Source organism: Triticum urartu, chromosome 5A, assembly GCF_056163025.1.
Source record: "Triticum urartu cultivar PI428250 chromosome 5A, HENAU_Tu73, whole genome shotgun sequence".
NCBI lineage: Eukaryota > Viridiplantae > Streptophyta > Magnoliopsida > Poales > Poaceae > Triticum > Triticum urartu.
Window position 1 is genome coordinate 558,230,086 of NC_141877.1, and position 14,982 is coordinate 558,245,067.

Here is a 14,982-nt window from a genome sequence, read left to right on the forward strand (position 1 = left end):
TACATGCACGACTGCATGATCCCACGATCTCATGCACGTCGCCACCCACGACGCTCCGCGCCCCTGTTGTAACCTGTACACTCGTATATAACGAGAGCTACGCCATTGGCAGCACTTAAGGTGCGATTGCCCATTCATTCTCCCTCTCACATGGTATGAGACGCTGGGTCTCTCCCTCGCCTGTAAACCTCCACCGCTCCCTCTCTCGCCGGCGCATGGCGACGCCGCCGCCCCCTTCACCACCTCCTCTCCCACCCCCTCCCTTCTCCAACCACGGCCTCGGCGGCTTCGCCGCGACACCGCCGCGCACCCGCGCGCCCGTCCTCACTCCCCTCACGCCTGCCGCATTTGGGCAGGGTGCTATGTTCGTCCCCGATCCCACTGCCTCCTCCTCTACAGCCGCCCCCCATCCCACTCATCTGGCCGCTGTCTTCATCAACCACCACGTCCCCATCTGCTCTTTCTCAACCCCCTCCCCAATTTCTCCCACTGGCGCACTCTCTTCGAGGTCACCTTCCAGAAACATGGCGTCACCGACCACATCTCCGGTTCACCTCGGGCCGGAGACTCGCTCTGGATCCAAGATGACGCTCATATCGTGTCTTGGCTCTACAACTGCGTCTCCCCGGAGGTCTTCGGCCTCATCCATCAGCGCGGCGCCACTGCCGCCGCCGTCTGGGAGGCGATATGCAACCTCTTTTTGGAGAACGCCGAGCATCAGGTGGTGTTCCTCTCCATCGAATTTTGCCGCATCGACCAGGGGGCGTCCTCCATCCTCTCCTACTTCGCGCGTCTCAAGGACTGCGCCGACCGCCTCGCCGAGCTCGGCGCCACCATCCAGGATCGCGATCAGGTTCTGAACATGTTCCGTGGCCTTCACCCCCGGTTTCGCTATGTTGTCCCGATCATGACGATGCAGACTTCGTTCCCCTCGCTTCTCCGCTGCCGGGCGTTTCTTCTCCTTGAGGAGAGTCGTCTCGCCGCGGACACCACCATCGAAACTGCTCTCCACGCCGCCCGCGCTCCCAACTCTACCACCAGCTCTGGAGGCGGTGGCGGCGGCGGGCAAGGGCACTCCGCTGGAGGCGGTGGACAGGGCAGCTCCAACCGCGGTGAGGGGCAAGGCGTAGGACGCCACGGAGGTCGCCGCGGCGGAGGCAACGGCTCCGGCGGGGGCCACGGTTCCGGCTACGGTGGGGGCGGGCACCAGACGCGCCCCGCTGCGCCATCCTCCGCTCCCTGGACTGGCATGGTACATGCCTGGCCCATGCCGTGGCGTCCCCACGCACCAGGCGCCGGCATCCTCGGGCCTCGTCCACACGGCGACGCTCCATTCGCTGGCACAGCCACACACCAGCATGTCATCCCCGGTGTGCCTCCCAACGCACCCGTGGTGAATTGGCAGCCCGGTGTGGTGCCCGCTCATCCTCTGTACGCCGCTCCGCCTGGCGGTGGCTACACTCCTCCGGCTCCGGCATGGGACCAGAGCGCGCTCGTGCACGCGCTCAACGCCATGACGATGCAGCAGCAGCAAACCGCGCCTCCCACCGCCGACTGGTACTTCGATACGGGAGCCACCTCCCACATGGCCTCATCGTCCGGTATGCTTTCCTCCTCCACCCCTTATACTTCCTCTCGCATAGTGGTCGGCGACGGTTCCTCGCTTGCAGTCACGCACACCGGCCAACACCACATACCCACCACCACCCAACCCATCGTCCTCAACGACGTTCTCGTTTCCCCCACCTCATTCGTAACCTCATCTCTGTTAAGAAGATAGCTCGCGAAAATCCTCTTGATGTGGAATTTGATGATCTTGGCTTTTCTATAAAGGATCGAAGAACGAAGAAGGTGATCCTCCGGTGTAACTCTGCCGATGATGAGCTCTACTCCACAACCAGCTCGTCTCCTCATCGTGCGCACCACGCCCTCACTGCCGTGTCCAAGGATGTTTGGCACCAACGCCTTGGTCACCTCGGCACCGACTCCCTCCACCACACCCTTCGTCAGTTTGCTCTTGATCACACGAGCACCTCGTCGGCTGTCTGTCATGCCTGTCAATTAGGAAAGAGCACTAGGCTCCCATTTGCTTTATCTGAACATGTCTTGTATTTTCCTTTTCAACTTGTGCATTGTGATGTATGGATCTCACCTACGATAAGTGTTTCTGGATGTCAATACTATCTCCTTGTGCTCGACGACTATAGGCACTTTGCTTGGACTTTCCCTCTTCGACACAAGTCTGACGTTTTCCCCACTCTACGCGCCATTCTCCAGTTCACGCGCACCCAGTTCAACCTGCCCATGCTCACCATCCAGACAGACAATGGCAAGGAATTCGACAACTCCGCCGCCCGCGCTCTCCTATCCTCACTCGGCACCGTCCTACGCTTGTCCTGCCCGTCCACCTCTCCCCAGAACGGCCGTGCTGAGCGTGCACTCCGTACTCTCAACGACATCACTCGCTCGCTATTAGTGCACGCACACATGCCGTACGCATACTTGGCAGAAGCGCTTCAGACAGCCACATTCCTCCTTAACCGACGGCCGTGCCGCCCCCGACACAACCATACACCCTTCTTCCTCCTTCACGGCACATACCCAGACTACTCTCCACTCCGTGTCTTCGAGTGCTTATGCTACCCCAACCTCACAGCCACCACGGCACACAAACTGGCGCCGCGCTCTGCCCCTTGCGTCTTCCTCGGCTACTCATCCGACCACCAGGGCTATCGCTGTCTCAACCGCGCCACCGGTCGCGTGATCACCTCGCGTCACGTCATTTTTGACGAGTCCGTCTACCTGTTGGGGAACGTAGTAATTTCAAAAAAATTCCTACGCACACTCAAGATCATGGTGATGTATAGCAACGAGAGGGGAGAGTGTTGTCTACGTACCCTCGTAGACCGGAAGCGGAAGCGTTATGATAACGCAGTTGATGTAGTCGTACGTCTTCACGGCCTGACCGATCAAGCACCGAAACTACGGCACCTCCGAGTTCTAGCACACGTTCAGCTCGATGACGATCCCCGGACTTCGATCCAGCAAATTGTCGGGGAAGAGTTCCGTCAGCACGACGGCGTGGTGGCGATCTTGATGTTCTACCATCACAGGGCTTCGCTTAAGCACCGCTACAATATTATCGAGGAGTATGGTGGAGGGGGCACCGCACACGGCTAAGAAAACGATCACGAGGATCAACTTGTGTGTCTAGAGGTGCCCCCTGCCCCCGTATATAAAGGAGCAAGGGGGGGTGCGGCCGGCCCTAGGAGGAGGCGCGCAGGGGGAGTCCTACTCCTACCGGGAGAAGGACTCCCCCCCTTTCCCTAGTTGGATTAGGACTTGGGGGGAAGGAGGAGAGGGGGAAAGGAAAGGGGGGGCGCCGCCCCCCCTCCTTGTCCAATTCGGACTTGGGGGGGGGGGAGGGGCGCGCGGCAGCCCCTAGGCCTCCTCTCCTCTTCCTCCACTAGGCCCATTAAGGCCCATTAGGTTACCGGGGGGTTCCGGTAACCTCCCGGTACTCCGGTAAAATGCCGATTTCACCCGGAACACTTCCGATGTCCAAACATAGGCTTCCAATATATCAATCTTCATGTCTCGACCATTTCGAGACTCCTCGTCATGTCCGTGATCACATCCGGGACTCCGAACAAACTTTGTTACATCAAAATATATAAACTCATAATGAAACTGTCATCGTAACGTTAAGCGTGCGGACCCTACGGGTTCGAGGACAATGTAGACATGACCGAGACACGTCTCCGGTCAATAACCAATAGCGGAACCTAGATGCTCATATTGGCTCCTACATATTCTACGAAGATCTTTTATCGGTCAGACCGCATAACAAGATACGTTGTTCCCTTTGTCATCGGTATGTTACTTGCCCGAAATTCGATCATCGGTATCTTAATACCTAGTTCAATCTCGTTACCGGCAAGTCTCTTTACTCGTTCCGTAATACATCATCTCACAACTAACTCATTAGTTGCAATGCTTGCAAGGCTTATGTGATGTGCATTACCGAGAGGGCCCAGCGATACCTCTCCGACAATCGGAGTGACAAATCCTAATCTCGAAATACGTCAACCCAACATGTACCTTTGGAGACACCTGTAGAGCTCCTTTATAATCACCCAGTTACGTTGTGACGTTTGGTAGCACATAAAGTGTTCCTCCGGCAAACGGGAGTTGCATAATCTCATAGTCATAGGAACATGTATAAGTCATGAAGAAAGCAATAGCAACATACTAAACGATCGGGTGCTAAGCTAATGGAATGGGTCATGTCAACCACATCATTCTCCTAATGATGTGATCCCGTTAATCAAATGACAACACATGTCTATGGTTAGGAAACATAACCATCTTCGATTAACGAGCTAGTCAAGTAGAGGCATACTAGTGACGTTTAGTTTGTCTATGTATTCACACAAGTATTATGTTTCCGGTTAATACAATTCTAGCATGAATAATAAACATTTATCATGATATAAGGAAATAAATAATAACTTTATTGTTGCCTCTAGGGCATATTTCCTTCAGTCTCCCACTTGCACTAGAGTCAATAATCTAGATTACACAGTAATGATTCTAACACCCATGGAGCTTTGGTGCTGATCATGTTTTGCTCGTGGAAGAGGCTTAGTCAACGGGTCTGCTACATTCAGATCCGTATGTATCTTGCAAATCTCTATGTCTCCCACCTGAACTAGATCCCAGATGGAACTGAAGCGTCTCTTGATGTGCTTGGTTCTCTTGTGAAATCTGGATTCCTTTGCCAAGGCAATTGCACCAGTATTGTCACAAAAGATTTTCATTGGACCCGATGCACTAGGTATGACACCTAGATCGGATATGAACTCCTTCATCCAGACTCCTTCGTTTGCTGCTTCCGAAGCAGCTACGTACTCCGCTTCACATGTAGATCCCGCCACAACGCTTTGTTTAGAACTGCACCAACTGACAGCTCCACTGTTTAATGTAAACACGTATCCGGTTTGCGATTTAGAATATTCCGGATCAGTGTCAAAGCTTGCATCAACGTAACCATTTACGATGAGCTCTTTGTCACCTCCATATACGAGAAACATATCTTTAGTCCTTTTCAGGTATTTCAGGATGTTCTTGACCGCTGTCCAATGATCCACTCCTGGATTACTTTGGTACCTCCCTGCTAGTCTTATAGCAAGACATACATCAGGTCTGGTACACAGCATTGCATACATGATAGAGCCTATGGCTGAAGCATAGGGAACATCTTTCATTTTCTCTCTATCTTCTGCAGTGGTCGGGCATTGAGTTTTACTCAATTTCACACCTTGTAACACAGGCAAGAATCCTTTCTTTGCTTGATCCATTTTGAACTTCTTCAAAATTTTGTCAAGGTATGTGCTTTGTGAAAGTCCAATTAAGCGTCTTGATTTATCTCTATAGATCTTAATGCCCAATATGTAAGCAGCTTCACCGAGGTCTTTCATTGAAAAAGTCTTATTCAAGTATCCCTTTATGCTCTCCAGAAATTCTATATCATTTCCGATTAGTAATATGTTATCTACATATAATATCAGAAATGCTACAGAGCTCCCACTCACCTTTTTGTAAATACAGGCTTCTCCAAAAGTCTGTACAAAACCAAATGCTTTGATCACACTATCAAAGCGTTTATTCCAACTCCGAGAGGTTTGCACCAGTCCATAAATGGATCGCTGGAGCTTGCACACTTTGTTAGCTCCCTTTGGATCGACAAAACCTTCCGGCTGCATCATATACAACTCTTCTTCCAGAAATCCATTCAGAATGCAGTTTTGACATCCATCTGCCAAATTTCATAATCATAAAATGCAGCAATTGCTAACATGATTCGGACAGACTTAAGCATCGCTACGGGTGAGAAGGTCTCATCGTAGTCAATCCCTTGAACTTGTCGAAAACCTTTTGCGACAAGTCGAGCTTTGTAGACAGTAACATTACCGTCAGCGTCAGTCTTCTTCTTGAAGATCCATTTATTCTCAATTGCTTGCCGATCTTTGGGAAAGTCAACCAAAGTCCATACTTTGTTCTCATACATGGATCCCATCTCAGATTTCATGGCTTCAAGCCATTTTGCGGAATCTGGGCTCACCATCGCTTCTCCATAGTTCGTAGGTTCATCATGATCTAGTAGCATGACTTCCAGAACAGGATTACCGTACCACTCTGGTGCGGATCTTACTCTGGTTGATCTACGAGGTTCAGTAGTATCTTGTTCTGAAGTTTCATGATCATCATCATTAGCTTCCTCACTAATTGGTGTAGGTGTCACAGAAACCGGTTTCTGTGATGTACTACTTTCCAATAAGGGAGCAGGTACAGTTACCTCATCAAGTTCTACTTTGCTCCCACTCACTTCTTTCAAGAGAAACTCCTTCTCTAGAAAGTTTCCGAATTTAGCAATAAAAGTCTGGCCTTCGGATTTGTGATAGAAGGTGTATCCAATAGTTTCCTTTGGATATCCTATGAAGACACATTTCTCCGATTTGGGTTCGAGCTTATCAGGTTGAAGCTTTTTCACATAAGCATCGCATCCCCAAACTTTCAGAAACGACAAATTTGGTTTCTTGCCAAACCATAGTTCATAAGGCATCGTCTCAATGGATTTTGATGGTGCCCTATTTAACGTGAATGTGGCCGTCTCTAAAGCATAACCCCAAAATGATAGCGGTAAATCAGTAAGAGACGTCATAGATCGTACCATATCTAGTAAAGTACGATTACGACGTTCGGACACACCATTACGCTGTGGTGTTCCGGGTGGCGTGAGTTGCGAACTATTCCGCATTGTTTCAAATGTACACCAAACTCGTAACTCAAATATTCTCCTCCACGATCAGATCATAGGAATTTTATTTTCTTGTTACGATGATTTTCAACTTCACTCTGAAATTCTTTGAACTTTTCAAATGTTTCAGACTTATGTTTCATTAAGTAGATATACCCATATCTGCTTAAATCATCTGTGAAGGTGAGAAAATAACGATATCCGCCACGAGCCTCAACATTCATCAGACCACATACATCTATATGTATGATTTCTAACAAATCTGTTGCTCTCTCCATAGTACCGGAGAACGGTGTTTTGGTCATCTTGCCCATAAGACACGGTTCGCAAGTACCAAATGATTCATAATGAAGTGGTTCCAAAAGTCCATCAGTATGGAGTTTCTTCATGCGCTTTACACCGATATGACCTAAACGGCAGTGCCGCAAATAAGTTGCACTATCATTATCAACTCTGCATCTTTTGGCTTCAACATTATGAATATGTGTGTCACTACTATCGAGATTTAATAAGAATAGACCATTATTCAAGGGTGCATGACCATAAAAGATATTACTCATATAAATAGAACAATCATTATTCTCTGATTTAAATGAATAACCGTCTCGCATTAAACAAGATCCACATATAATGTTCAAGCTCAACGCTGGCACCAAATAACAATTATTTAGGTCTAATACTAATCCCGAAGGTAGATGTAGAGGTAGCGTGCCGACTGCGATCACATCGACTTTGAAACCATTTCCCACGCGCATCGTCACCTCGTCCTTAGCCAATCTTCGCTTAATCCATAGTCCCTGTTTCGAGTTGCAAATATTAGCAACAGAACCAGTATCAAATACCCAGGTGCTACTGCGAGCATTAGTAAGGTACACGTCACTAACATGTATATCATATATACTTTTGTTCACCTTGCCATCCTTCTTATCCGCCAAATACTTGGGGCAGTTCCGCTTCCAGTGACCAGTCTGCTTGCAGTAGAAGCACTCAGTTTCAGGCTTAGGTCCAGATTTGGGTTTCTTCTCCTGAGCAGCAACTTGCTTGCTGTTCTTTTTGAAGTTCCCCTTCTTCTTCCCTTTGCCCTTTTTCTTGAAACTAGTGGTCTTGTTGACCATCAACACTTGATGCTCCTTCTTGATTTCTACCTCCGCAGCTTTCAGCATTGCGAAGAGCTCGGGAATTGTCTTATTCATCCCTTGCATATTATAGTTCATCACGAAGCTCTCGTAGCTAGGTGGAAGTGATTGGAGAATTCTGTCAATGACGCAATCATCTGGAAGATTAACTCCCAATTGAATCAAGTGATTATTATACCCAGACATTTTGAGTATATGCTCACTGACAGAACTGTTCTCCTCCATCTTGCAGCTATAGAACTTATTGGAGACTTCATATCTCTCAATCTGGGCATTTGCTTGAAATATTAACTTCAACTCCTGGAACATCTCATATGCTCCATGACGTTCAAAACGTCGTTGAAGTCCCGATTCTAAGCCGTAAAGCATGGTACACCGAACTATCGAGTAGTCATCAGCTTTGCTCTGCCAGACGTTCATAACATCTGGTGTTGCTCCAGTAGCAGGCCTGGCACCCAGCGGTGCTTCTAGGACGTAATTCTTCTGTGTAGCAATGAGGATAATCCTCAAGTTACAAACCCAGTTCGTGTAATTGCTACCACCACCTTTCAACTTTGCTTTCTCAAGGAACGCATTAAAATTCAACGAAACAACAGCATGGGCCATCTATCTACAATCAAACATAAACAAGCAAGATACTATCAGGTACTAAGTTCATGATAAATTTAAGTTCAATTAATCATATTACTAAAGAACTCCCACTTAGATAGACATCCCTCTAATCCTCTAAGTGATCACGTGATCCAAATCAACTAAACCATGTCCCATCGTCACGTGAGATGGAGTAGTTTCATTGGTGAACATCACCATGTTGATCATATCTACTATATGATTCATGCTCGACCTTTTGGTCTCCGTGTTCCGAGGCCATATCTGTATATGCTTGGCTCGTCAAGTATAACCTGAGTATTCCGCGTGTGCAACTGTTTTGCACCCGTTGTATTTGAACGTAGAGCCTATCACACCCGATCATCACGTGGTGTCTTAGCATGAAGAACTTTCGCAACGGTGCATACTCAAGGAGAACACTTGATAATTAGTGAGAGATCATCTTAAAATGGTACCGTCAATCAAAGCAAGATAAGATGCATAAAAGATAAACATCACATGCAATCAAAATATGTAACATGATATGGCCATCATCATCTTGTGCCTTTGATCTCCATCTCCAAAGCATCGTCATGATCTCCATCGTCACCGTCATGACACCATGTTCTCCATCATCTTGATCTATATCAATGTGTCGTCACATGGTCGTCTCGCCAACTATTGCTTTTGCAACTATTGCTATCGTATAGCGATAAAGTAAAGCAATTATTTGGCTCTTGCATCTTATGCAATAGAGAGATAACCATAAGGCTTTTGCCAGTTGCCGATAACTTCAACAAAACATGATCATCTCATACAAAAACTTATATCTCATCACATCTTGACCATATCACATCACAACATGCCCTGCAAAAACAAGTTAGACGTCCTCTACTTTGTTGTTGCAAGTTTTACGTGGCTGCTACGGGCTTAGCAAGAACCGTTCTTACTTACGCATCAAAAACCACAACGATAGTTTGTCAAGTTGGTGTTGTTTTAATCTTCTCAAGGACAGGGCGTAGCCACACTCGGTTCAACTAAAATTGGAGAAACTGACACCCGCTAGTCACCTATGTGCATAGCACGGTGGTAAAACCAGTCTCGCGTAAGCGTACGCGTAATGTCGGTCCGGGCCGCTTCATCCAACAATACCGCCGAACCAAAGTGTGACATGCTGGTAAGCAGTATGACTTATATCGCCCACAACTTACTTGTGTTCTACTCATGCACAACATCAATGCATAAAACCTAGGCTCGAATGCCACTGTTGGGGAACGTAGTAATTTCAAAAAAATTCCTACGCACACTCAAGATCATGGTGATGTATAGCAAGGAGAGGGGAGAGTGTTGTCTACGTACCCTCGTAGACCGGAAGCGGAAGCATTATGATAACGCGGATGATGTAGTCGTACGTCTTCACGGCCCGACCGATCAAGCACCGAAACTACGGCACCTCCGAGTTCTAGCACACGTTTAGCTCGATGACAATCCCCGGACTTCGATCCAGCAAATTGTCGGGGAAGAGTTCCGTCAGCACGACGGCGTGGTGACGATCTTGATGTTCTACCGTCACAGGGCTTCGCCTAAGCACCGCTACAATATTATCGAGGAGTATGGTGGAGGGGGCACCGCACACGGCTAAGAAAACGATCACGAGGATCAACTTGTGTGTCTAGAGGTGCCCCCTGCCCCCGTATATAAAGGAGCAAGGGGGGGGGGGTGCGGCCGGCCCTAGGAGGAGGCGCGCAGGAGTAGTCCTACTCCTACCGGCAGTAGGACTCCCCCCTTTCCCTAGTTGGATTAAGACTTGGGGGGAAGGAGGAGAGGGGGAAAGGAAAGGGGGGGGGGGCGCCGCCCCCCTCCTTGTCCAATTCGGACTTGGGGGGGGGGGGAGGGGCGCGCGGCAGCCCCTAGGCCTCCTCTCCTCTTCCTCCACTAGGCCCATTAAGGCCCATTAGGTTACCGGGGGGTTCCGGTAACCTCCCGGTACTCCGGTAAAATGCCGATTTCACCCGGAACACTTCCGATGTCCAAACATAGGCTTCCAATATATCAATCTTCATGTCTCGACCATTTCGAGACTCCTCGTCATGTTCGTGATCACATCCGGGACTCCGAACAAACTTCGGTACATCAAAATATATAAACTCATAATGAAACTGTCATCGTAACGTTAAGCGTGCGGACCCTACGGTTTCGAGAACAATGTAGACATGACCGAGACACGTCTCCGGTCAATAACCTGGATGCTCATATTGGCTCCTACATATTCTACGAAGATCTTTTATCGGTCAGACCGCATAACAAGATACGTTGTTCCCTTTGTCATCGGTATGTTACTTGCCCGAAATTCGATCATCGGTATCTTAATACCTAGTTCAATCTCGTTACCGGCAAGTCTCTTTACTCGTTCCGTAATACATCATCTCACAACTAACTCATTAGTTGCAATGCTTGCAAGGCTTATGTGATGTGCATTACCGAGAGGGCCCAGCGATACCTCTCCGACAATCGGAGTGACAAATCCTAATCTCGAAATACGTCAACCCAACATGTACCTTTGGAGACACCTGTAGAGCTCCTTTATAATCACCCAGTTACGTTGTGACGTTTGGTAGCACATAAAGTGTTCCTCCGGCAAACGGGAGTTGCATAATCTCATAGTCATAGGAACATGTATAAGTCATGAAGAAAGCAATAGCAACATACTAAACGATCGGGTGCTAAGCTAATGGAATGGGTCATGTCAATCACATCATTCTCCTAATGATGTGATCCCGTTAATCAAATGACAACACATGTCTATGGTTAGGAAACATAACCATCTTCGATTAACGAGCTAGTCAAGTAGAGGCATACTAGTGACGTTTAGTTTGTCTATGTATTCACACAAGTATTATGTTTCCGGTTAATACAATTCTAGCATGAATAATAAACATTTATCATGATATAAGGAAATAAATAATAACTTTATTATTGCCTCTAGGGCATATTTCCTTCACTACCCCTTCCACATCCTCCCTCCTCACGACCAGTGCTCCTCATTGATGGCGACGACGGCGCTGATCACCCCATTACACCCAGCCCAAACCCTGCCATAGAAAATCCCCCCATGATCCGCCTCGGATCGGCCGCTACCCAACCTGCACCCACCCACCCACATGCAGCACCGGACCCACCCCACACACGGACGCATGCACCAATCCCCCGCCAGCATGCCGCGCTGTGCCAAAACTCCCGCCTACAGCGCCCAACCACTCCCTCGAATCACCCGCCTGATTCGCCTGCCACTCCCACTTCCTCGGATCGCCCGCCAGATTCACCCGTTGGCCCCAGCGTATCCTGCCCGAACTCCGTACCTAACCCAGCCACCACTCCGAGCCTGCCAGCTGCCCCTTCCCATCCTACCATGCCGCCGACTACGCCTCGCCATCCTGGCCCTCTCGTTCCTACACACGGCATGCGTACTCGCGCTCAGGCTGGCAAGTTCTTCCCCAACCCTAAATACCACCAAAACTTCCACGCCACTACTTCCGCTGCCATCTCTCCCATACCCAAAACCGTATGTGCTGCATTACGGGATTCGTGTTGGTTGGCTGCTATGCAGGTGGAGTACAGGGCTCTCATGGACAACAAGACCTGGCGCCTCGTTCCTCGTCCTCGCCACGCCAATATTGTGACCGGCAAATGGGTGTTTCGCCACAAGCTCAAGGCCGACGGCACCCTCGAGCGGTACAAGGCGAGATGGGTCGTCCGCGGCTTCTCTCAACGCCCCGGCGTCGACTTCGACGAAACCTTCTCGCCCGTTGTCAAGGCGGCCACAATCCGGGTCATCCTCACCATCGCTGCCACGCGCGACTGGCCCGTTCACCAGATGGACGTCAACAACACCTTCTTACACGGCCGCCTCTCCGAGCAAGTGTACTGCCAACAACCTGCTGGGTTTGTCGACGAGGCGCACCCTGATCATGTGTGCCTTCTCGACAAATCTCTCTACGGCCTCAAACAGGCTCCGCGTGCCTGGTTCGCCCGGTTCGCCGCTTACGCCCGCTCGATCGGCTTCGTCAGCTCGCGTGCTGACCCGTCGCTGTTCATCCTCCACAACGACGCTGGCGCCGCCTATCTGCTACTGTACGTGGACGACATCGTCCTTGCTGCATCGTCGTCGTCGCTGCTCCAACACCTCCAACGACTCCTCTCCGCCGAGTTCTCGATGAAGGATCTCAGTCCCCTCCATTACTTCTTGGGGATCGCGGTCACCCGCACGACGGACGGCTTCTTCCTTTCTCAACGCAAGTACGCCGACGAGCTACTCGACCGCGCCAACATGCGCGAGTGCAAGCCGGCTTCGACGCCCGTCGACACACGCTCCAAGCTATCGGTCACCGCGGGCTCCCCAGTCGCTGATGCCTCCGAGTACCGAAGCCTCGTCGGCGCTCTCCAGTACATGACAATGACGCGCCCCGACATCGCCTACGCTGTCCAGCAATGTTGCCTGGCCATGCACGACCCGCGGGTGCCTCACATGACTCTCGCCAAGCGTATCTTGTGTTATCTTCGCGGCACCGCAAGCCATGGGCTCCATCTCCGTCGCGGTGCCTCACTCGCCATGACCGCATACTCGGACGTGGACTGGGCCGGCTGCCCCGACACCCATCGCTCCACCTCCGGCTACGTCATGTTCTTGGGTGACTCGCTAGTGTCCTGGTCCTCCAAGCGGCAAGCCACGGTGTCTCGCTCCAGCGCCGAAGCAGAGTACCGGGCCGTCGCCAACGCCGTCGCCGAGTGTTGCTGGCTACGTCAACTCCTCGTCGAGCTCGTCGTTCCGCTGCCCAAAGCCAGCGTGGTCTTCTGCGACAACATTTCCTCCGTCTACATGGCCGCCAATCCCGTCCATCATCGTCGGACGAAGCACATCGAGTTGGACATACACTTCGTCCGCGAAAAGGTTGCTCTTGGCCAACTCCGTGTTCTTCACGTCCCAACCACACATCAGTTCGCCAACGTGCTCACCAAGGGGCTCCCCACGCCGGCCTTCGAGGAGTTCAGGTCCAGCTTGTGCATCCGTCCGCCGGATGCTCAAACTACGGCGGGGTGTTAGCCAGTCAAACTCCTCTCTCCCTCCTCTCCTCTACATGCACGACTGCATGATCCCACGATCTCATGCACGTCGCCACCCACGGCGCTCCGCGCCCTTGTTGTAACCTGTACACTCGTATATAATGAGAGCTACGCCATCGGCAGCACCTAAGGTGCGATTGCCCATTCATTCTCCCTCTCACACTTAGAATGAAAACAGAGGAACTGAGGTGGGCATCCTCCCTTTTAGTGGAATCATAATTCTTCTTTTTTCCCTGGCTACAGGTGGACTATGCTGAATCGGAATCCCTCAGGACGGGAGGTCCAGATGGGGAGCTGCTATATAGCGCTCACAGCGACACGCAGAAAGCAAGTTTCCGTAGAAACCGGTCAAAACCACATGCAAAATTTATTCTGAACTTTTTTTCTTCTAAATGCAGTATGTTAAGAGTGTCATGTTCTATTAGAATCCGAAAGTCCAGATTTAAACACAAATTCTTCTGTGAGGTAAAAAAAGCAAGTTTTTTTTAGAATTTTCATAAGACTTTAAAACATGGTTTCCACGAAGTTTTCATTCAAAATCGGTTTTTACGTGATGTTCTCTCGGTTGCGAGTGCTATGCTCGGATCTCACATGGGTCTCCCTTGGTCTGGCCCACTAAAACTTCTTTCCTTCTTTCTATTCCCTCTAGAATCTTTTTGAATGGTTTTCCTTTTTCCCAGGTTTTCTCTCATGATTAATTTAATTCATATTTTTTCGAATTCCTGAACTACTCATGATTTCAAAAAAATATTCATGAATTTTTAAAAAGTTCACAATTTTGAGAAAACGTCATGACTTCAAAAAAACATTTCATGGACCCACAAATTGTGCACAAATATAAAACAATCATGAATTCAATATTGTTTTGATAAATATGACAAACTTTGTAAAATTGCAATACAATCATGAATCGTTCACAAATTCATTTTTTTGTGAATTTGTGAAAAAACATAAAGTCAAACTAGAAAATAAATAGACAAAATGAAAAATCTCTGGTTTTGGGAAGCTCTGAGAAGCTTCCGACCAATTTTTGTTTCAGTTTTAGTCTTTCTGGACCAGTCTTTGTTCTTTTTTCCTTTTTATTTTTCCAAATTCAACTCTCTTTTTTCTAATTTGTGAAGCAAAATCAAATTAGTGATTTTTTTTCAAAATTTGTGAACTTTATAAAATTCTTGAAACTTGTTCCAAAACAGGTGATCTTTTTCAAATATGTGTACTTTTCTTTGAATCCATGTTCATTCTGAAATAATTGAATATATTCAACTCTATCACCGTGTTCCAAATTTATGATTTTTTTTTTTCAAAATCCACAACAAA

At 48.9% G+C, this 14,982-nt stretch overlaps 1 protein-coding gene across 1 annotated transcript; it reads left to right on the plus strand.

The window, feature by feature from the left end:
- The first annotated feature begins 215 nt into the window (after positions 1-215).
- Positions 216-13,645, plus strand: LOC147972847 (uncharacterized). Its single transcript, XM_087524473.1, has 4 exons — positions 216-428; positions 521-1,735; positions 1,834-2,043; positions 12,152-13,645. The coding sequence occupies exons 1-4, from the start codon at positions 216-218 to the stop codon at positions 13,643-13,645; spliced, it is 3,132 nt and encodes a 1,043-aa protein (XP_087380599.1).
- The last annotated feature ends 1,337 nt before the right edge of the window (positions 13,646-14,982 follow it).

Excerpts from the sequence above, each read along its gene's own strand:
- LOC147972847 (XM_087524473.1), top strand. The coding sequence starts at position 216 with ATGGCGACGCCGCCGCCCCCTTCACCACCTCCTCTCCCACCCCCTCCC. Across the intron at positions 429-520 it reads ATCCCACTCATCTGGCCGCT|AAACATGGCGTCACCGACCA; the intron begins GTCTTCATCAAC and ends GTCACCTTCCAG. Across the intron at positions 2,044-12,151 it reads ACACGAGCACCTCGTCGGCT|GTGGAGTACAGGGCTCTCAT; the intron begins GTCTGTCATGCC and ends GCTGCTATGCAG.